The following is a 21,433-nucleotide window of genomic DNA, read 5'->3' as shown; positions in this document are numbered from 1 at the left end:
AAAAACGAATTATTTGTTACCGTGGGCCGTTATATCACTACTTAGTAGAAGTGTGGGTCTCGGAGTCTGTCGCTGCTCTAATCTCGGTCAAGTGGGGAAAGCACGCAAGATCGACGAGTTGGGAACGATCATATCGCTCCTCGGGCGCTCGCACATCCACACCCCACTGCGTACGATTTGACCATGACGGTCATGGTAGCTGGCACGGAGCGGACAGAGATGCAGTGGGAGGAGTTGCTGTGACTAGAGGGATTCAAGTGGTTAAGGTCTGGCGGTGTCCACTGGCAGTGCACATCGTCGGATATAGTAGCCTAGGGTTTCTGCGTTAGGTTTCTGTCCGCCGTAGTTACGGCAACAACTACATAGCATGACTTTAAGCACTACGCTATAAATGCCATTCGTATTGCCGTATACATCGGCCTTGTTATAGATATAGAAGACGCCTCTTCTGATTGGGCGGACCGTGTAACTACTATCTCTATCCGCTACTAGTACTATTTAGACCGAGCGGTTCTCGAGAGCACCCTAGATCTGCTTCCTAGAGTATGTCGCAATATACTAAAGCGCACTTAAGTACACTGTTAATTAATACTACCTAGGCATATATCTTATGTATCACCGACGACCGCACACTTACTATCACTCTTCCACGTCGAGATCTAGAGTACTTGACGGATCGTCTAGGAGATAATTGTACCCCTACGACCACAATCGGCCTCAATGGCTCTTACCACCACCTTAAGCGTACATATGCTGCCTAGCAATAGAAAGAAATGTGCGACTAAACTCCCGGCCTACAATTGCCCACGGCCACTGGCCTGCGTCTGCCACTCCGGTCGACCTTAGACCTAGAACTCATCGTGACGGGGTCGCAACACGACGTCGCTATAGACCTCATTCTTTACAAGCGTACACACTAGTATCAAACTTAAGGCGAACAGTTATTGATAATCATCTAAATAGCCCTCGCTACACTACTATCGGTTCCGAATCTTATATCCCACGGTCCCTCACCATCGCCAAGTCAGCCCCGGGCCTACTTAAAGAAATCGCCGTGGTTAGGAGGTTAGGATGGCCTGTCGGTTCCCGTAAACAGAATCACTAGAGAAAAATTCTGGAACCTAATCAGTACCGGGAAAGCAGCCCTTAAAACTCTGTCTCCCAGCCGCTTTGATCCGGCAGATCTAAAGAGGGAGCCCAAGCTGCCTGCCTTTTGGGGAAACTCCTTGTCTAATGCTGATGCCTTTAACGATCGCTTCTTTGAAATCTCCGGTCGAGAGGCAAAGTCAATGGACCCAGAGCAAAGACTAACTTAGCATTGCAGGTCGCTTACAAAGCAGTGGAATCGGCAGGGTACTATGGCATTCCCTCGAAGAGCACACAGGAGACGAACGTAGGCTGCTATCTTGGGGTTGGGTCGGCCGATTACGAGAGTAACGTGGGTTCCGCTGATGTAAATGCTTTTCCGCCATTGGAACCCTAAGGGCTTTTAAAGTGGGCGCATCAGCGATTTCTTCGGATAGAGCGGTCCTTCGATTACGTTGGACACAGCTTGTTCGTCGCACCCTGTGGGTTTGGTGAACAACTATGGCGCAGCCGGTAGCAACGCCTCCATTGCCCTGAGGGCATATACAACCCCTGGCACACAGCGACAAGACGTGGATGCTTTTCCGACCGCCTATCCCATTGTCTTGCTCAATATATTGGCGGTGTTTCTCTTATCCATTCTTGTCATTCTTCTTCTTCTTCTTCTTGGGATCTCTGGTCTTGCGGCCTCCTCTTTTTTCCGTGAGACAAACGGACGACATAGGCGGAACCATTGTTATTCTCGGCTTGGAGTCTTCGGCCTAAATTGGGTTATACGGAAGTTTGGATATGATTGTGACTAAGACAAAGGTTAAATAACAGTAATCTATTAGTCTGCACTAGCAGCTTAATATATGCTATGGCCTTGACTTTAGATGAAAATGGTTTTTCTTAGGGCCCTAAATAGGAAACCGCAGTGGTTTATGGTTGTGGAACCATCAGGGCAGGATAGAGAGGCGTCGAGTTTCCCTCCATCATGGGCTTGGGGGAACATACCCACCCTATCTGGTACAGCACTTGAAATAGCGAATTGCTGCCTAGCTACATGTCGAACTTTTCCTTGTGTTTCGACTATTCACGTCAAGATCCTGTTATAGTCGGGATCTATATCTCGTACTCGGTCACCAAGTGATGGCGGGTGGTGTAGATACGAAGAAGGCATTGCCTGGAGCGTTTTAAAACTTCTACCTCGTGTTTCTTCTTATAGCTGAATCATATCTCGTGGAAGCATCGTCCAGAAAAGTACCAGATCTTCCAAAGTATCCCACGCAACATGCTCCTTGGGACCTTCTTTGCCAGAGGAGGTGGCCTCCTTTTTTGAATTGCTAAAATCAAGTGCTTTCTGTTCTGGGGATGGTGTGTCAGCCTCCATCGATTCATCCTCATTTCTATCGTCTTTTTCAACGTCGCCGTCAGCTGAAAATTTGCCCCCGGGAGTATCTCCGTAATGATTATCTTCATCCCAAAGTCCTCCTCGGGTGTCTTGCTTCTGCTGGTTGTCTAAGAAGTGTCTGTTACTTTTTGATCAAAAAACCCAAGCTAGCCGCACCACTTACTTTGGATATCATGCTTAGTCTCCAGCATTGAATTGCTAGACACGCGTGGGGGCAAATAATTAAGAGGCCTCTTTGTTTCTTTTGTCCAGGGGCCCTTTGGTTGCTTCAGCGGCTCCGGGCTCATCTTTACTTTCTCGGCCTCGGTGGATGAGTTGTTCGATTTGCGAGGACGAACGGACAGCGAATTTCTCCTGAAGTCTGGACTGGGTGGAGCCTGGGGATGCTCGTCCATCACATTCATGCTGAGAGGCCGATCAAGCGAGCTCCTCGTTGTAGAATGGCGCGGCTTGACAGGGTAGTCTCTGTCAAACTGCTCCCGCGGTGTAGTGTAGGAGTAGGCGTTGTAGGAGTCAACATCATCGCCCTTCTTCAATACCTCATAGGCAGGGTCTCGACGACGCCCACTCGAAGCATACGGCTGATATTGCTGAGGAGAGTGATGGTGGAACCTATTGCGTTGGTCCAAACGACTGGTATCACTGGCATAGTCCGTGCTATACATTCGGCGGTGCCTACGATGAGACGAATGTGAAGAATGTGGGACCAGATATTGATTAGAAGTGGAATGAAAGGGACTCGGAGAGGGAGTTCCATCCGAGCTGATCACAGGGTGAAGATCAGACGCAGACAAGGGGATACAAGTCTCATGACGGTCTGCTGCGGATGCTGAATTTCTTCCACGTTCCCTGCTGGGCTGGTTGATGAACATTTCTCCAGTAGGGTCTCCATGCTCAAGGTTAGAGTATTCGCGGTATTCGTAGTGATTCCTGGACGTTTTATGAGTGGTCTCAAGATTCAAGTTACTGGTGGAGACCCGGCGGATAACAGGCAAGGAGCTGCGCTCAAGCGAATGGCACCTTTCCAAGGAAAAGGTAGACCGTCTTGTTGACGGCTCAATCTTTTGAGGGGGCATGTTGGAGTTCGGCTTTGATGTGAAAGAGCTGTCCATATCTGGGTTGCAAATATTGAAGAAGGGACTGTCAAAAGCTTGTACCGCTGCCTCTCCATGGGATTGTTGAAATATGGCAAGTTCAACTTTGTGAACATTCACCACCCCATCTCTAATCCTCAAATGTCTATCTTGTTGAAGACTTGTTCGACATTCGTCGATTTCATTGAGCAGACTTTTGACAAGATCATAATACTTATCAATTTCATTTCCGGTTGAAGGTTGCTGCCATACTGCCATGCCAGGTTGCGCGCCCAGTGTTGAAGACGACAATGTACCCTCTCTATCGCAATCTGACCGGGTATTGGCCACATTGATGAGTTCTTTCAATCTAGCCTCAGTTTCGGCTTTCTCACGGAGAAGCGTTTCAATCAACTGGCGTTGACATTGGAGCGAAGCATGATCGGATGTCCTACCAAGTGGCACTTAACAATGTGGATCTCCCGGGATACTCGAGATGGACATACCGGTTGATCTCTCTTGCATACATAATCACATTCAGCATCAGCAACATGGTCGATTTTAACTTGTCGAGGTGGGAATTCAACACTTCAAGATCGGGCCCAAGTATCACAATGGTAAGCCTTCGTGTGCGACGTTCCCATTTGCTTTTACCAGAACCCGGATCTTTCTTCTGAATTGCTTCGTCTATTTGCTGAAAGATTCTCTCGCATTCCTCCAAGACTTCCTGGGCTGTCAGAAACGCCTGCTGAGAGCAAAGTTTTGTCTGGCTGTCCTGTTCCAAGACCTTTCCTAACTGATGTAAGATACTGCAAGTGAGTGAGACGTCACTTGCAAGACGCTGTGCCGACTGATCGGCATCTTTGATCTGGCGGTAAAAAGAACAAAGCTTGACCGAGAGTTTGATTCCAATCTCTGCGAGTTGGAAAGTGCTGGCAACGACCCCGACAACTTCAAGCCCAGACATTGTGTTTCAGGACTATGAAATTGACAGATATGGTGACTCATGGTTGAAGGATGACGAAGGGAGGAAGCTGGTGTACGAGGGGACGAAGATGCCGAGCACCAGCCGCGGGGCAGTGCACGGCTGGTAGAGCCTCAACAGGTCCTCCCTAAATAACCTTAGTGGGATTGGCAATCTTACGGCTTCAGCAATTTTCCGAAGGTTCCCCTCTTGGAACTGTTACAACATCGTGCATTAGTACACTTGAAATGGCTAATATAATTCCCCCCTGAACAGTTTGTTAGTGTGCTTGTGTCTGTCTGCATTTCATTTACCCTTGACCTCACTGTGTTGATCATAAACCACCAACCACTAGGCTGAGAGCGAGTTAGTACTTTGTCGAATCTACTAAGCTGCTGTTGGTCATCTTTTAAACAAGCTCTGGGGCTCTTAAGGTTGGGGTAGGCAACGCAGTAATAATCACGTGTTAATAACTGGTTTCATGCTGCTTGGGGCACGTCACCCAAGGCAATATAAAAGTCAGTCTTACCGACATTTTGGATAACCTTGCCTTAACTTGTTGCTATGGCTTAAGCGCCGAGAGATCGGAGGACTTGAAGCGGACACAGTCCAATATTGTTGTACTTGAATTGAGATAGTCAATGCGTTTGTCGCGAGTCGCCGTTCGTTCTATATACCCGTTGAATGTTTGGAACTCGTAGTCTGCTCCGTAGGGATCTAGTATTCGGAAATCACTCCGTTGACCCAGTCGAAAGTCATTCCATGAGGAGCTGTGTGTAGTAGCCAAGAGACTGGCTATTTTAGACGGGGTCTTATGGCCTAATGATATTCTACTCTCGCTCAGCCGAGGGTATTAGTGCAGTGGTCGCGCGACATGGGTGATTCTCACCCTTGGTCGCGCACAACCTAACACCGTAGATAGGGATAGTAAGTTCTATATGATTACCTTATCATAACTTGATAAGTACATACGACCATAGGGTGTGGAGAACAGGGCTTCCCGTCCGCTCAGCCGTACTTAAGCCACACGCCGGTAAGTTAGTAGTTAGGTGGGTGACCACTAGCGAATCCTTACTGTTGTATGTTTTTGGTTTTTTTTCTCTTCCTCTTGTTAATGAGGGATGGCATTGGAGAGAGACAATTTGTTCCTTGTTAATTAAGCACATGGACCAATGTGGTTGTGGTGCCCGTAGCCAGTATGTCGTTTCGGCGAGAGGTCAGGATAAATTAATGACAGATAAACTCGCACACTGTTACGGTAGAGTAAATGTATGGGCCGACTTGGATTTGATAGGTCATATTTTCCAATTAGAGACCAGCTCAGACATCAAGAAAGGAATTCTAGGCCGAACCGAAGATCAGACACCGCAATTTGGCTGAAAAATAACATTGTACCCGAGACCGAGGTAAAGTTAACGTTATGTACATTGATCTTCGTCAACCCTACCTGACAATTCAATTGGCGTACATCTAGATTGTGTCGCACAACAATTCCTCTACATTCTACTCCGTACTCCCCACAGATAACACAGATCCATTAACATTGAGAAAATATTGGCGGAAAAAAGATTCTCACGGGTGTACGTAGCCCTGCCCGCTAGTTCGTAAGTTGGGGCCAACCACGCAAGCTGGCCCCGTCATCCCCATCCAAGCTTTTCTGGTCAGTACAGCAATAAAATATAACATCGCTACTGATCAGAATTTACTTTGCTCCACCACGGTTCCTGGCATCGGAGCCAATCGCAATGGCAATTTCCCAATGGGTTATCTGCCATCTGCGTCGTATGTGGAGGTGATGATCCAAGGTCGGGGGGCAACAGATCGGGTTTGACACGCAACATCTAAGAATAAAACGAACAACGAATCATGTTTATATATCTATTGTCCCTTGTTGCCTATAACCCTCGGAGGATCGCTCTTTTTTTGTTCTTTCTTGTTCACCCCGTATACTTCGTCTTTCGTTCATAGTATCAACTCCACTATGGTTTTCAAGTCTTACTACCAGTGGGCTGCTATCGCCCTGGCTGCGACTGCTCAGCTCAGTGCTGCCCAGACTACTACCAGCTGCAATCCTCTCAATAGTATGCATTAGATCCAAGTCGTTACTAGTACAACGCTGACAATTGCCTCGCAGAGACTTGCTCTGCGGATACCGGTCTTAATAAGTACCGTCTCAACACCGACTTTACTTCCGGCTCCCTGGGCCGCTGGAACACCACTGCCGGCACCGTGACAAGCACCGACCTAGGAGCCAAGTTCACCGTCTCGGAACAGGGTGACGCCCCCACAATCGAGAGTGAATTCTACATCTTCTTCGGCCATGTCGACGTCAAGATGAGAGCCGCCAATGGTACTGGTATCATCAGCACCTGGATCCTCGAATCCGACGACCTCGACGAGATCGACTGGGTAAGTCCCTCACTCCTATATCACACCACTACCAAAAGCAACACCCACTAACCCATCTCACAGGAACAAATCAGCACCTATAGCACCGAAATCCAAACCGACTACTTCGGCAAAGGAAACACAACCTCCTACGACCGCGGCACAACTGTAACCGTCACCACCCCAGAAGAAACCTTCCACACCTATTCAATTGACTGGACAAGCGAGCGTATTCAATGGCTGCTCGACGGCGACGTAGTCCGTACCCTGGAATACGCTGACGCCGTAAACGGCAAGAACTTCCCCCAGACACCCATGCGCATCCGCATCGGCATCTGGGCCGGCGGAGACCCAGACAACTCCGAAGGCACAATTGAATGGGCCGGCGGCGAGACCGATTACACCGAGGGACCCTTCTCGATGTACGTTGAGTCGGTCGATATCATCAACTACAACCCCGCCCAGGCGTACAAGTACACCGATAAGACCGGTGCTTATACAAGCATCAAGGCTATTAATGGGACTAATATTTCCTCTAATTTGGCCACGAGCTCAAGCACTGGTTCGGTGTCTGTTACGGCTTCTTCTACTGCTGTGGGGTCTTCTTCTACTGCTGCTTCCTCATCGTCGTCGGCTGCTTCTGCTGCTTCTTCTGTTAGTGTTGTGTCTGGTGCGTCAGCTTCGTACTACACTTCTGTCTTTGTTATTGCTGCTGTCTCTCTTGTTGCTGGACTTGTGCAGTATTAGGGGGACTGGTTTTGTTATGGATGTATGTTTGTGAGTGGGATGTGTGTATAGAGCTATGATTACAATTTTTTTTCTTTTAATGACATTCCTTCCTGAATTATGTGCTTGATTTAGATTTGCTGTCCAACGCTTGTTCTATTGCCAACTTCATCTTTAGACTTGTTTCTTCAAGTAATGATTGGGCCCACTGTCGGCTATATATTTTGGCGCAATTCCAGCCATGTGCGATCCTAGTGCAATGAACATGCCCACCAGCTTCATAAAAGTCAAAAATATACTCCTAAATAGTCCATAGGTTATGAATTACTTGAATTGAATAGCAACAAATCGAAAATTTTGTTTTAGAATGTTAGAAGACCAAAGAAAATCCCAAATGTAAAACGTGGCGACCCACCAAAAACGGCGCTAGCAAATTCTGCTCAGGTAGCACAACTGGCTTAATCCACACATCAACTAGCATCATTGGTCTAGTGGTAGAATTCGTCGTTGCCATCGACGAGGCCCGTGTTCGATTCACGGATGATGCACATCAAATTCTTTTTTTGTTTTCGTTTCCTCGACCTCAATTGGCGCCTTTGATGTCTCCTGTCGGTGGCATACAGGAGATTAGTCCCACGCTACCGGGGACCGTCTCATTTTTAGTGTACAAGATGCTCATATTTAGTCCATCTACTTGCTAGATTGGTTTCCTGAAGCTGACAGCATTTGGCTAAGTAGAGAGTTTCCATGCAGCTAACTAACTATAATACAACCCGAACCCTGGGAGTGTTCAACCTTTCAGCCAAGGATCCTCTAAGAGCTCTTTAGCTGTTGCCCTCTCATCTGGCATCCAAGTCAAAGTTCTTCGTTGGAACTTGACAAAGCCAAGAGGTAGCCCCATCTGACCCTCCAAGGATTCAATCGTCACATTTTCACGTATGAGTACAATGCCCTTCCACTTGCCTGGAGAGACAACTATCAGCATTTCGTCGCATAACACAGAAATTACAAAGACTGAAAAAAAGAACATACCAGTTTCGTCCCAGAAACTAGCAGCGATTTCAGGGTTCAGCGCAAGGAACTCAGCAGGCGGTGGATCCAGAACAGAAATGATTTCAGCGAGATGAGTTGCCTCATAGAGATCGCCGGCGTTCTCGTTAGCATAGAACATTCCGTCGAACCCGAGGAGATCAATTGCCTACATATCTCAATCAGCAATCTTGCTCTAAAACAAAATACCCAAGAGTAAGAAGCGGAAAGGCGTATGCCGTCATTCTAGCGCTGAAACGTAGAGTTGTTTGTGGTCTTGGATACGAAGACGTGAAAGTTTCCAGTCTCCCTAGACGAATGCGAGTCATGAGACTCTGTCTTGCTATTGATGCCATTTAGTGCAACCTGTGTAGGAGAGAGCTTGCGTATCATGTGGCCAGGGCGGGATCGTCGTTGCGGCTTATCCCTGTCATTCCTAATTTTAGTGTTGGTCACGGACACACTATACAAACGTGAAGGGTTCCCTGCTAAAGTATCAATAGTTATTATATGATGCTACGCTACTTTTTAGTTGTAGAATTGATAGAGCCCGATGAGAAGAATGAATGTTTTGCTCATTAAACATAGTTCGATGCCTGGTATACACAACAGTAGATCAGTCAAGATGAATGAAAGTGTACAACAAGAATTTATGTGCAAAGAAGAAGAAAAAGAACATGTTCAAGGGGTATCAGGATGATCACCAACGACCATCTGTATCGGCATAGAAAAAGGGTGTTGAGCATCAAAGTGGTCCAGTTCGCTTCCGTCGCCACTGTACCCAATGCCATCGCGATTATCGTCTGTAATGCGACCGTATTCAAGTAGAAGAAGATACAGATAAATGTCAAGATCTTCATTGCGCAATGCCTGCTGCGCCCATTCCCGACTCTGAGCGGCAATCACCTCAGCCTCGAAGTCGTGGCTTTGCACGTATGGCTCTCTGGACGCGGGAAATGCGCTGGACGCGGGCAATGCGCTGGACGAGGAGTTGCCCAGACCAATAAAATAGGTCATCAATGCGTATAGGTCATCGTAGCGATTGTCCATCGGAACGAAATGGCGCCAGGCAAAGAGTCGCGAGTCGTGCCATTCACGGAATATGGTGGCTTTGATGCCTAGGGATTTGCTGAGGTGGAAGGCACGCCAGCGGCCAGAGAAGCTGTGTCCGTCGATATCGACTAGGTACTTTGCTTTGAATTGCTGGCTGAAGTCTTTGGGTTCCTTGTATGTCCAGACGTCGTCGTAGAATGAACAGTTGGGAATGCAGCCCCAAGCTTCAGTGAAGCCGACATCGAAGTGGTCCAATGAAAAGTTACTGGGGTTAAAATCTGAGAAGTTTTGATACTGCTTCACGCTGTTCTCAGTGAGGATTGGGACTGTTCGTGATTCCATCTCGGTGCTGTTGGCGATCTGGACGAAGCGTTGACGATGCAACTGATGCCAATTATCAACGAGTTGGACACCCCCAGAGGTGACGCCGCGCCAGAGGAGAGTGTCGGACTTGTACTCCCATTCGTAATCATGTCGTGAATTGTAGACATACCGCTTGTCCTTCATGAAGTACATGTTTGCGGGGAACAAGATGTCATTGTTCACGCTGACCTTGCACTCGCTGAAGACCGGGAGCAACTTCCTTGAAATAACATTGCTGGAAGCTGAGAACAAAAATCCATGCTTGTCTCCGAGAACAGGACCGACCGTGCACAGATCCGAGGAAGCGGTGAAATTAGTGATGAAGCCAGCCGACGGCGACTTGTATAGCTTATTAGCATCCTCGGTCGTGATGTTGGCACGAGCAGGGGAATCAGGCGGACAGGATTCACTGGCGAAGTTCATGTATGGCTGTCCTGCGATTGAAAACCATTCTGGATCCACACCCTCGACGGTGGAATCTTTTTCATACAGATGATCCATACCCGAAGTGAATTGATCTTGAGCATCGATCGGCAGACTTCTGGTTAGCGCCTCGATGCGGAGATATTCCTGCGTGTCGTTGTAGGATACCATGACTCGAGGCTGGTCCATCAGATTGAGCGCAATATCCATATCTGGGAGATACTTGGCGATGCGTTCGATCGAATCCCGCAGCGTCTCCGGCCGCCAATCTTCAATGTCGATAGAAACTTCATGGTTGCGGATACGTACCCCAGCAATTCCATCGCTGTTTTGGAGCTTGGCTGCCATTTTGCGAATCTCGGCTGGAGGCAACGCCCAGAAGGGTCGCAAGTCGCCAGTGATCTGCTGGAAGTCGTCCACATTGTGCGCGTTCTTCTTGCGCGCAAACATGTACCACTCTTTAAAGCCTGGTGGTGGGTGTCGCCCATATGTCTCACGGTATTTGGTCACTGTCCGGCGGAAATTCGTAGAGCGACTGTTATCGTATGCCAGCCATTGGCGGTTGGCCTCCCGCATGAGACTGACGATGGGGTGTCCATCGTGGGCATACTCCCCCACAGGCTTTGGCTTCGCAAACATGGTGAACCCGCCCAAGCGGGTGTTGTCCACTGTCTTAGTGAGGAAGAACAGGTTGATCAAACATATTGATGTCGCCGCGCAGGCCACCAGCAGGTAATAGGTTCTGCGATTGCGGGTGAAACACAGCATCCTGGAAGAAATCCCCCGGATTTTGGCTCCGGGGTGCAGACCTGAAAGCGCAAGGCAGAGTAGAGACTACGGAGACATGAGGAAGACAGTGGGGTCAGAAAAAAAAGAAGCCATTGCCCCCTTAATGTAGACCAAGCCCGCGCCAAGGGCCTAGCCTTTTACAGCAGAGGCTAAATCGCCATTCTTACATGTATTGTTTCTAGACAACGTAAATTGCTAGGTGTATCTGAGAACTGCGAATCTTTATATTTCTATAACCATGTATATCGAAAGAATTAAAGGTGATCGGGCCGAGAATATATGAACAACAGGGGTAGATAGGGCGACAAGGACGATTCATTCGACCTCGTGTTGAGTGGACCACGCTAGTCTCAACGTCTGAAAAGATGCTTCTTTTCTCGATTTGCGAAGATAAAGAAATATGCCTATTCTGTATATGACATCCTAATAAATAGTAAATAAACAGAAGACAGTAAATATAAGAGAGAGAAAGAACTAAGTGAAGGCAGCTGAAGTGATCGGCGAACATTAACAAATTTAAACTTTTCTCCATAGGCCAAATCACGGGACCCAGGGTCACGGGATATTGCTGACTCGTGTATTATGTAATTAAAGCCTCAGGCCAACAATGGACCTTGGACAGCTCAGAGCAAGAGCTGTCCAACATATCAACTTTCGCATTTCGCAAATGCCGTGGTCTCTTTCAATGGGCGATACTCTCTTGGCTCGATAGCCATGGCAACCAAACGTAATCGCGCCACGCTCGAGGCCGAACTTCAATCACAGCAATCACCATATGCCTTCTATGGAACTCCGCTACCACCACTCGATGAGAGCGTCCGCGATGATGGCTCCTTCGTACCAATATGGAAACAGGAGGTGACCGATGAACGGGGGAGGAAGCGCCTGCACGGTGCATTCACAGGTGGATTCAGCGCGGGGTGAGCTTCTCCAATACCCATGAGCTCGGCGCAATCGCTGACACTATCTAGGTATTTCAACTCCGTCGGATCGAAAGAAGGATGGACTCCCGCGACCTTCGTATCGTCTCGGCAGAATCGCGCCGAGAAGGCGCAGCAGCAACGACCTGAGGATTATATGGACGAGGACGATCTGCGGGAACAGGAAGACTCTAGGAAACTCCAGACTGCGGATGACTTTGCCGGATTCGGATCGACTGAGCATGACGCCACACGGAGAGCAGGGTTCATGGATATTTTGAAAACTGGGGGCGAGACCAAGGGAGTGAAGCTTCTGAAAAAGATGGGATGGCGCGAGGGCCAAGGAATCGGTCCTAAAGTTCGTCGCAAGGCCAGGTTAGAGGAGACTGGTGCATCGGGCGGAGATGCCGAGCAGACATATCTCTTCGCGCCTGAAAACCCGGCATTGGTTGCCTTTGTGCGCAAGACCGACCGGAAAGGTCTTGGGTTCGAAGGTGAATCGCGTCTATCCGATTCGCATACGCCCAAACAAACCAATGATGACGATGATTCGGACTCCTTCTTTGGTGGGCGATTAGCCATTCAAGGGAAATCCCAGCCCTCCAAGCCAAAGAACTCACGGCGGGGTGGGTTCGGGGTTGGAGTCCTTAATGACACCGGATCAGACGACGAGGACCCTTATTCCTTGGGCCCGCAGATCTCATATAACAAGACTATCGGAGGAGACAAAAAGAAGAAGAAGAAGGGCAAATCAGAGGATGGAAAACCAACAATCGCATCATCCAACCCTCTCCTCAATTCAAAGCCGGTGTTTATTTCGAAGAAATTGGCAGCTTCACGGGGAACCGGAGGATTCAGGAAATGTCGGGATGGGCGTCTACCGCTGGATGGATTCGTTCTTGCTGAGGGCATGTCGGGCTTGTCGATTTCCAGCGAGAAGCGCTACGATCCCCCAGTAATACCAGAGGGCTGGACATCAGCCAAGGAGCCCTCATCTACGAAACCGGACGACTCGAGCTACATGTCAACAGCTGATGCCGCCAAAGCCTCATCACTCAACCCGACATCTAGAGCAGCCCTTCTGGGTGAGGCTCAACTGCCCGGGAAATCCATCTTTGATTGGATGACACCTGAGGCGCGAGATCGAATCGCCAAACTTACTGGCAACCAAAACTTACCTCCAGCTTTGGGAGAAAAGGCACCCAAGGGATACGAGGTTCCCGAATCACAGAGGCGCAAGGACCTCTGGGACCTCGTTCCGAAGCTCGACAAGCAGATTGCCGTTCAAGCTTTAAATCGGGCCGTGAGTGGGTGGATGCCCTATTCAGAAGACGAGAAGAAGCGCGCCCGCTACCGGGTCTTCCTTGAAGTTAGTGCAGGGCTCCGTGATACCCTCCCAGAACGGGTCGAAGGGTCCAACACCGATGAATGGGTCAATGAGATGCAAGAGTTCGGCCGAGCTGCAGAAGTCTTCAAACCTATGTCTGGAGTCATGGCCTCCCGCTTCACCTCAGCATCCTCCGCGCCCAAGGTCGCCTCCGATGCACCCGACTCAACCGATTCTGTCCTTAGTCGACCCGCCGAGAAGCCTGATAATCCAGCAGTGGCAGCTGCCAAGATTGGCATGTTCGGCCAAATGACTCGAAGCACCATATCATTTTATCCATCACGTCTACTGTGCAAGCGTTTCAACGTGAAACTTCCGGCACATGTACAGCTTGATCCCGGTGAACGACCCGGCGCATCCGAGTATCAACCAGGCACACGGTTCCAGTCCGCCGGATACCAAGCTGACACTGGACCTAGCACTAAACCCAAGGAGTTGATTTCGCAAGATGTCATGAACCAGCTCCTCATGGAGTCGCTAGGTCATATTCCTGGTGCCACTGGCCAATCTATTGCTGAGCCGCCACGTCCGGCAGTTGAACCAGAGCGCAACGATGCCCTGGAGGCAGAGAGGCCTGGTGATGCAGTTTTTAAGGCTATTTTTGGAAGTGACGATGAAGATGAATAAATAGAACATAACTTATCAAAACATATTAGATAAGTTATATATGTAAATATTTATAGACCGTTGTGGTCAAAGCTTACAAACTAAGCATTGTCGATCATTTGAGGCCCACGGTGACACAGTATAGAGTAGACGAGATGCGCGATTAACCTGTGCTTGGAATGTACCCTTCCATACTTCCAAGGTCCCTCTTTGTCTTCCTAAATCGCCTAAATCTTCTAATTTCCGTTGTTTCTCTCGTATTCTCCTTAAATCGCTGACTCTCCCTACTCCACCTGGTTCCCCTCTTGAAGTCATCCTTGCGGTCTGTGCTCTGCTCTAATTTAGTTCCGTCATTCTCCCCTCTCGACACTCCCCCCAGCTTATGGAGGCTCTTGACATGCAAGATGGTAAGAGTGTCCCTGTTTTCAACATCCTCAACCCCCTGCAATCTATCTAAGCACAAATCCTATTGCTTGGCACCTATCGAACGTCACGCGACCAGCGCCCTTCACAACCAGACCGATCCCCAGCTCTACCCCAGCTCCAAGACCACCAAATCAGAACCACAAAGACAAAACTAACAAAAAACCTCTCAAAACAGGGCTGCTGCTCCTCCGTGCCGTCGCCAGATGACGACCAACAAGACTCGCCGTATACCTACAACCACCAACACACCCAAAACCACACGAGCTCAACAAACCGCAATGGCACAACCCCCGCAACCCCAACAGCAAGAAGAACAAACCGACGAAGCAGACGCGCCCCAAACCTCCCCCTAAATGAGCACTACAACGAACCGGTGCGCAACCATGTCTGGCACAGCAAACGACGAACCTGGACACGCGCCCAGCTAGACCGCGAACGCACCGAGTTCTTCGAAACGCGCGTAACAGGCCGCCCGGAGGTCTGGGCCGCAGTCGCGAGCGCTATATCGCTCATGCGCGCGGGCGATCTGGCTACCGCGCAGAGTATCGTCGATGCAGCGGGCGTTACGGTCCCCACCGGTGATCTGTGTGAGGGGTGCTATGATCAGCAGGGGGTGCTTTATCGGCTTCCGCAGTGTATTGTTAGTGATCCCGAGAATATGGTCGTGACGGCAGATACGGATGCGACTGTTTCAGAAAGGGGGGATGGCCATGATGAGGATGAGGATGAGGATGAAGATGAGGATGATGACCTGGATGATGACGGGCTTCGGGATGGGAAGCTTGCTACGGATGATGCTTCTGGGGATGAGTTGATTGAGCGGGATATTGAGCGCCGGAGGGATGAGAAAGGGAAGACGAGTGAGCGTGATTTGATCCGCGTGATTGCAAGATTGAGTGATCGTGATGGACCTGATTTGGTGCTTTCTGTGGGGAAGGGGCAGACTGTTGGCTTTTTAGCGAGGAAGGTGCACCAGGAGGCTGAGGTGAGTCTTGGGTGCTTGGGTGCGGTTTGGGATATGATGCTAATTGTGTTGTAGCTTGCGGACAATGCGCGCGTCCGGATTGCTTATCTTGGTCATTTGCTCAAGGAGCAGCAGCCTTTGCTTGATCAAGGTTGGAAGATTGGCCATGTTGTTAACGCTTTGGTCGTTTCACCTAACGGGTCCGGTGTTCGACGGTGATCCTAGGGCTGCTGAGGGCCGTTCTCTTGGATACAGGTCTGCTCTGGCCTGTTTCTTTTGTGTCTGTTTTCCTTCCACCTTTCTATTTGTCTTGGATCTCTAGCGTTCTGGCGTTTCTTCCTTTTTTCTGATCTTGTTGCACAATACCCCTTGTCTTTAACTTCAACTCCACCTGACATGTCAAGTTCCATTTACTTCAGCATCCACTCTTTCAGATTACCTATCCTTCTTTAATACGAAAGCAGACTGATCCATGACATGACGTCTGCGTTCTATGAAACGATTCGCAACGAGTCTTATATGTATCATGATATTGCAATGCTCTCGACACCATTGGTTTATGTAGCATCTAAAGTCAATTGACGAAGATGAATGAATATCAACTATTCCAACGTCACGCAGCCAATCTATATTATGACAAGGTTGAATGGCATACTCAGATGAATTGAATATGCTTCAAGAGACTACTCAAATTCCATCAAATAAAATACAAGACTGATCAAACCAGCCGACCATTATCCGCCTCCTTGCCCTTGGGCGTCTGTCCAGAGCGACGCTTAAAGACCCGACACAAGAACGAAGCGCCTTGTCCAATACCGCGCACCAACGAGGTGGGGTTGTAATGCTTAACACGGAACATGTAGTAGAGCAGAACAGTGCCAATCACATTGAAACCGATATAGGCCCAGCCGAGACCGAAATTGCGCCAGCGTTCACTGTAGACTATTAACCAGGTCAGTACCAGAGCCAACAAAAAAGAAGAAACGTATAGAGAAAAACTTACAGATATTACTGGAAGACAGATACTGATCCGCATTCTGCAGCTGACAGTACTGACATCCACTCATAGCAGTAGGATTATAGAGCTGACCACCAGCAGCCCGAACATACGGATCAAGGTACGCACCACACGACAACCCAGCAGGGGGATTGAAGACACTAAGCTCAGCATCCGCACAATGGACCTGACGAGCATGCAAACCCGTTGCTGTAATGCCAGCAATCAGATATGTCAGCGGCGAGACACGGTACATGAAGATCCAGAACCCGGGAAGGGCGTTCGGCGGCTGCATAACACCGTTGAAGGTCAAGGCCATGATAAACAAGAGTGTGGCAATGGTACCCCCCGTTTCGGCGTCGGGTAGGGACGAGATCACCAGGGATGCGAAAGTAGACGTGAAAATGTAGAACTGAACCACGAATAGTAGCATCAAGCCCTGGCGCTGGGAGGCTTGGGTTGAGCCATAGATCGGGTAGTAGTAGCATGCCCAGCTGATGACTCCAATGAAGATTTGATATGGGATTTCGACGATGACGTTTGCTATCAGGAATGCGCCCCAGGAGTATGCTTTTGAGGGACGTTCGCGTACTTCGTAGAGGGAACGCTGGACTACGAATTTGGGCATGATCCTGGAGACAAGTGTTAGTTTGATTTGAAAAGTTTATGGAGCAGGTTGCATACTGTTGCACGAGCGTTGAGAAGATTGAGGTTAGCATAAAAGCGCTGAACAAGACATCCTGGAGTCCCTGTAAAGAAAGGTCTGGCTTGAAGAAGGTGAATCCGATGAATAGCCCGGACATCGTTGCCAGCATGATCTTTGCCCAAACGTAGGATGGTTCACGCCAGAAACCCTGGAATGATCGGTAGGTGACTTGCCATAGCTGTGAGGTAAATGGCATTGCGTATTCACCTATCTGGGATTCACCTTCTTCGCTGGAGTTTGCTGCGGCTCGCTCATCGTGGATGCGGTCGATCTCGGCTTGGACGTCTTTGGCTTCTTGGCTTTGATTCCATACCTGAACCCAGTCTTGGGTTGACTTTCCAGATGCGCCGGCGCCGATGATTTCAAGCATATATTCCGCAGGCTGGTTATTTATTAGTGAGTGTGACTCGAAGATCGAGGAAGTTCGGTCTTACGTTTTCCTGTGAAGTACAAGTCCTGGCTCCATTGCCCTCGAAGTAGTCCAGGAGAGTCCGGGATTGGTCTCCGATTTCACCGAAGTAGACAGTTCTTCCTCCCTTGGCGAGGAACAGAAGACGATCAAATTGTTGGAAAAGCAGTGCACTGGGCTGGTGAATCGTCGATAAAACCGCCTGGCCATGTTCAGCGAGCTTTCGCAAGAAAGCGCAGATAGCCCATGAGCTTTGCGAGTCCAGTCCACTAGTAGGCTCATCGAGGAAAATAAGAAGAGCAGGCTTTGCAGCCAACTCGACTCCAATTGTCAACAACTTCCTCTGCTCAACGTTCAATCCTTCTCCAGGTGTGCCGACGATGGCATCTGAGAAATCCTGCATACCAAGCATGTCGATGACCTCTTCGACGAAATCGTATTTTTCTTTCTTGGAAACAGTCTTAGGCTGGCGCAACAAAGCACTGAACCGAAGTGCCTCCCTGACAGTATCCGTCGGAAGGTGCAAGTCTTGTTGCTGAACATAGCCGGTTTTCCTCTGGAAACTGGTATCGAGGGCTTTTCCGTTAACCAGCATATCCCCGGTAACAACACCAATAGAGACCCGTTTAGCCAGAACATCAAGCAGGGTCGTTTTCCCGGCACCCGATACACCCATCAGAGCTGTTAATGTGCCGGGCTTGACCCAGCCAGAGACATTATCCAGTAGACGCCGTTCGCCCCCTTTGACTGGGATGTCATAGCAGACATTTCTCCAGGTGAAGATATCATGCTGAGCTGGAATGGCAGAAGTGCCTTTGTCGGCTTCTGAATGCTTTTCCTGCTTGATCTCCGCTGAGCCGGTGCTTCCTTCGCCATTCTTAAGGTGTCGCAGATGAGCGGGAACATGGCCTCGACGGAAAACCAAGAACTCAGCTTTCGAAGAGGTAGACGAATTAAGCTCCGAGGCAAGCAGATACAGGGATATAAAGAAGATCCAAAACCCAATCAAGATCCCCAAATTGCGCCATTCATGCGCATAGGTATACCTATACTGAGATTCAATGTAGGCATCACCGGACACGGTCCGTTCTCCCGCCACAGCACCTCGCACGGCACATATAAATGAATCACCAGTGAGACTGGGGTAAGCAGGGATAAACCGTGAACATGTAAAGCGACGGCCATGGAACTCGTTTGCAATCAATGCTTCGAAGGTGTAATAGACTGGATTGATCCATCGAATCCAGCTAAACCAAACAACCATTTCAGGCACGGTGATCACAAAGCCAGTGTAGATGACGATTGCTAGGACTATCACTCCAGCGAAGGACATGGCCTGTGCAAGGGTTTTTGTGGATGCTGCCAATGTTCGGAATACACCTGACATTGCGAGAGTGCTCAGGAAAGTGAAGAGAAAGAATATGAAGAATTGCGAGGGCTCATATCGCTGTATATTTGGTCAATTCGGTTCAAATTGGAAGATTGGGGATTGTCTTCCACTTACTAGACCGGCCAAAAAGTAGAAAATGATGTTGAACACCACGGCTGATACAAATTTGACAGGTATATCGGCGACGATTCCTCCTAGTGATTCTGTAAATGGATGGACAAAGGCGTAGGATGCTTGCTTCTCGACAATTGGTCGCTGATCGTAGAGAGAGTTGATCTCCGTGATACTGATGAGGGCATTCATTCTGCATAAAATCGTTAGTCTGGATACTGGATATTTCCACCTGATAGACCTAAGGATCCCAAGGAGTACTCACAGAACGGAGAAGAAAAGTGCTGCGCCTTTACTTTGAAATCCTGCCGATGCGTTGGGGGTTCTGTGCGAATAAGCAACATGCCAGAAATCCCACCATGCATAGACTTACCCAAAATAAATCGATCCAATAATCAAGGACATAGCTATACGTCCGATGACAGTTGTCATCGTGGAAGGCTTGTCATTCCAAATTCTAGAGATAGTGTCAATTGTGATCACATCGAAGTCAAACGCCTGAGACAAACCGTTGGTAAGCTCTCTTCGTACAAAGCTTGACCTGCATCGAAATCGAAATGACATATGGACTCTTGGGCCGAACATGCTTTGCCTGCCGCAGTCTCTTCGTTTCATTGAAGCTCCTTTCAGCCTCTCCTCCAAGCGGATACTCCTCTCGGTATTGAGAAATATGTTTCTGAAGTGCAGCATAATGAGAACTGCTTTTCCAGTACTTCTCAAATTCGTCAGGAGTGCGAGGAACTTTGCTCTCCATCCCTTCACGAGCGGTGCGCTCCTGTGGGTTTGTGACAGAGGTCAGGAAATCACCGGTGGTTTGGCGCGCAGGACACTCCCAGCCCATATCCAAGAAATAGTCTTTGGCTTGATTACAAGGGCCGAAAAAGATTTCTCGGCCCTCATACAAGACAATGACCTTGTCGAAGATATCATAGATTGCCTGCGAGGCTTGGTAGATTGCAACTGCGTGGCAGCTGCCAATCAGGTTTGCGGATACTCTGAGTGATTTGGCAAACTCCAAGGCACTGGCGGAGTCCAAGCCTCGGGTACTGTTATCCCATGCTGCAACTGGGGCTCCAGAAACTAAATGAACATTAGCTTAGGATGAGCAATGGATAGTAGCTACAACTTACGGGCCATCTCAGCAATACTAAATGTGAAGGTCAGCATCTGGGTTCTGTATAGATAATTTGAGGGTTACATACCTGACTCGCTTTCGCTCACCTCCAGATACTCCGCGAATGTAGTCATCTCCAACTGTAGAGACATTTAGCTTAATCATTTCGGATCCAAATCTCAACATACCCTTGGTGTTGTATGTATGACTCAACCCCAACACAGCCATGGCCACCTGAGTGATATGCTTCGCGTAACATGTCCGACTGATCCCATTCAGCCGATGTTCAGGAGTTCTAGCAGCAGCAGCAAACTCAAGCGTCTGGCCGACAGTGAGATGAGGAAAGTGTTTATCAACCTCCTGGTTGTAGAGGACTTCTCCTTTGAATTCCTTGTGCATCTTCTCCATAGGAATGCCATTGTATTGGATATCCGACTCCTTGTCCAGCTTCAACCCGTGTAGCTCACCAGAAATTGTTTTAAGGAAAGTTGAGCAACCACTCCCAGGACGCCCAAGCACAATCAACAGCTCGCTGCTCTCCAGAACACCATCAAAATTGCGCAGAATCTTTTTCTGCGGCGCACGGCGCCCGCAAGAAAGGTATTCCTGAGGCCGGAACGGCGCCAACGGGACCGATCCAACATTTTTCTGGTACTGCAATGCAGCTCCTGAGCCAGAGATGTTGAGGTTCTCCCAAACCACACCGGTTGATTTGCGGACGGGAACACCTTCTTTGTCCATCAGCTTCAGCATCATACGAGCCCACTTGTAATGGTCAAACTGGTCGCTTGTAGGATCGAGGACTGGGTCTCCTAGCTGGACATCTTCGAGAGTGTCTTTGCGTTCGACATTTGTCATTCCAGATATGCCAGAGTCGCTGGCACGGTGCCGAGGGAAGTTTGATGCGATGCGAGAAAGTTCTGCGCGGTCCTCAGGGCGGATATAGTCAAACACCACCCCATGGCGCCTTGATTCGGCAGAAGTAACTTCTGGAGAGGAATCAGAGCTTGACTGTGGTTCGTGGCCGTCGTGCTGGGAAGAGGTAGGCTCGATGGCCTCGTGGTCTTCCTCTTGCTGCGCCATGATAGATGAATTTGATTAATGAAACCCCTACCA

At 49.0% G+C, this 21,433-nt stretch overlaps 6 protein-coding genes across 6 annotated transcripts; 2 read left to right on the top strand and 4 right to left on the bottom strand.

The window, feature by feature from the left end:
* Window positions 1-37: 37 nt before the first annotated feature.
* On the bottom strand, window positions 38-4,519 carry PENARI_c003G03126 (uncharacterized protein; the record flags this gene model as incomplete). Its single annotated transcript, XM_022628210.1, has 5 exons — window positions 38-77; window positions 175-311; window positions 2,333-2,586; window positions 2,643-4,003; window positions 4,059-4,519. 5 exons carry the CDS (start codon window positions 4,517-4,519, stop codon window positions 38-40), a joined length of 2,253 nt encoding a protein of 750 aa, XP_022492111.1.
* Window positions 4,520-6,497: 1,978 nt separating this feature from the next.
* PENARI_c003G04180 (glycoside hydrolase family 16 protein) lies at window positions 6,498-7,651 on the top strand (the record flags this gene model as incomplete). The annotated part of the gene is made up of 3 exons (XM_022628285.1): window positions 6,498-6,597; window positions 6,651-6,925; window positions 6,989-7,651. 3 exons carry the CDS (start codon window positions 6,498-6,500, stop codon window positions 7,649-7,651), a joined length of 1,038 nt encoding a protein of 345 aa, XP_022491731.1.
* Window positions 7,652-8,420: 769 nt separating this feature from the next.
* PENARI_c003G03599 (uncharacterized protein) lies at window positions 8,421-8,801 on the bottom strand (the record flags this gene model as incomplete). The annotated part of the gene is made up of 2 exons (XM_022628247.1): window positions 8,421-8,593; window positions 8,663-8,801. The coding sequence occupies 2 exons, from the start codon at window positions 8,799-8,801 to the stop codon at window positions 8,421-8,423; spliced, it is 312 nt and encodes a 103-aa protein (XP_022491827.1).
* Window positions 8,802-9,340: 539 nt separating this feature from the next.
* On the bottom strand, window positions 9,341-11,137 carry PENARI_c003G09745 (uncharacterized protein; the record flags this gene model as incomplete). The annotated part of the gene is made up of 1 exon (XM_022628685.1): window positions 9,341-11,137. The coding sequence occupies one exon, from the start codon at window positions 11,135-11,137 to the stop codon at window positions 9,341-9,343; it is 1,797 nt and encodes a 598-aa protein (XP_022491695.1).
* An 864-nt stretch (window positions 11,138-12,001) lies between these two features.
* PENARI_c003G10488 (uncharacterized protein) lies at window positions 12,002-14,221 on the top strand (the record flags this gene model as incomplete). The annotated part of the gene is made up of 2 exons (XM_022628729.1): window positions 12,002-12,207; window positions 12,259-14,221. 2 exons carry the CDS (start codon window positions 12,002-12,004, stop codon window positions 14,219-14,221), a joined length of 2,169 nt encoding a protein of 722 aa, XP_022491555.1.
* Window positions 14,222-16,308: 2,087 nt separating this feature from the next.
* PENARI_c003G04364 (uncharacterized protein) lies at window positions 16,309-21,400 on the bottom strand (the record flags this gene model as incomplete). Its single annotated transcript, XM_022628303.1, has 11 exons — window positions 16,309-16,532; window positions 16,594-17,219; window positions 17,272-17,675; window positions 17,728-19,149; window positions 19,207-19,396; window positions 19,469-19,528; window positions 19,577-19,660; window positions 19,713-20,283; window positions 20,334-20,350; window positions 20,406-20,457; window positions 20,506-21,400. The coding sequence occupies 11 exons, from the start codon at window positions 21,398-21,400 to the stop codon at window positions 16,309-16,311; spliced, it is 4,545 nt and encodes a 1,514-aa protein (XP_022491655.1).
* Window positions 21,401-21,433: the final 33 nt, after the last annotated feature.

The sequence above is a fragment of the Penicillium arizonense genome, assembly GCF_001773325.1.
Source record: "Penicillium arizonense strain CBS 141311 chromosome Unknown PENARI_contig003, whole genome shotgun sequence".
NCBI lineage: Eukaryota > Fungi > Ascomycota > Eurotiomycetes > Eurotiales > Aspergillaceae > Penicillium > Penicillium arizonense.
This window is presented reverse-complemented; position numbering and strand designations above follow the sequence as displayed.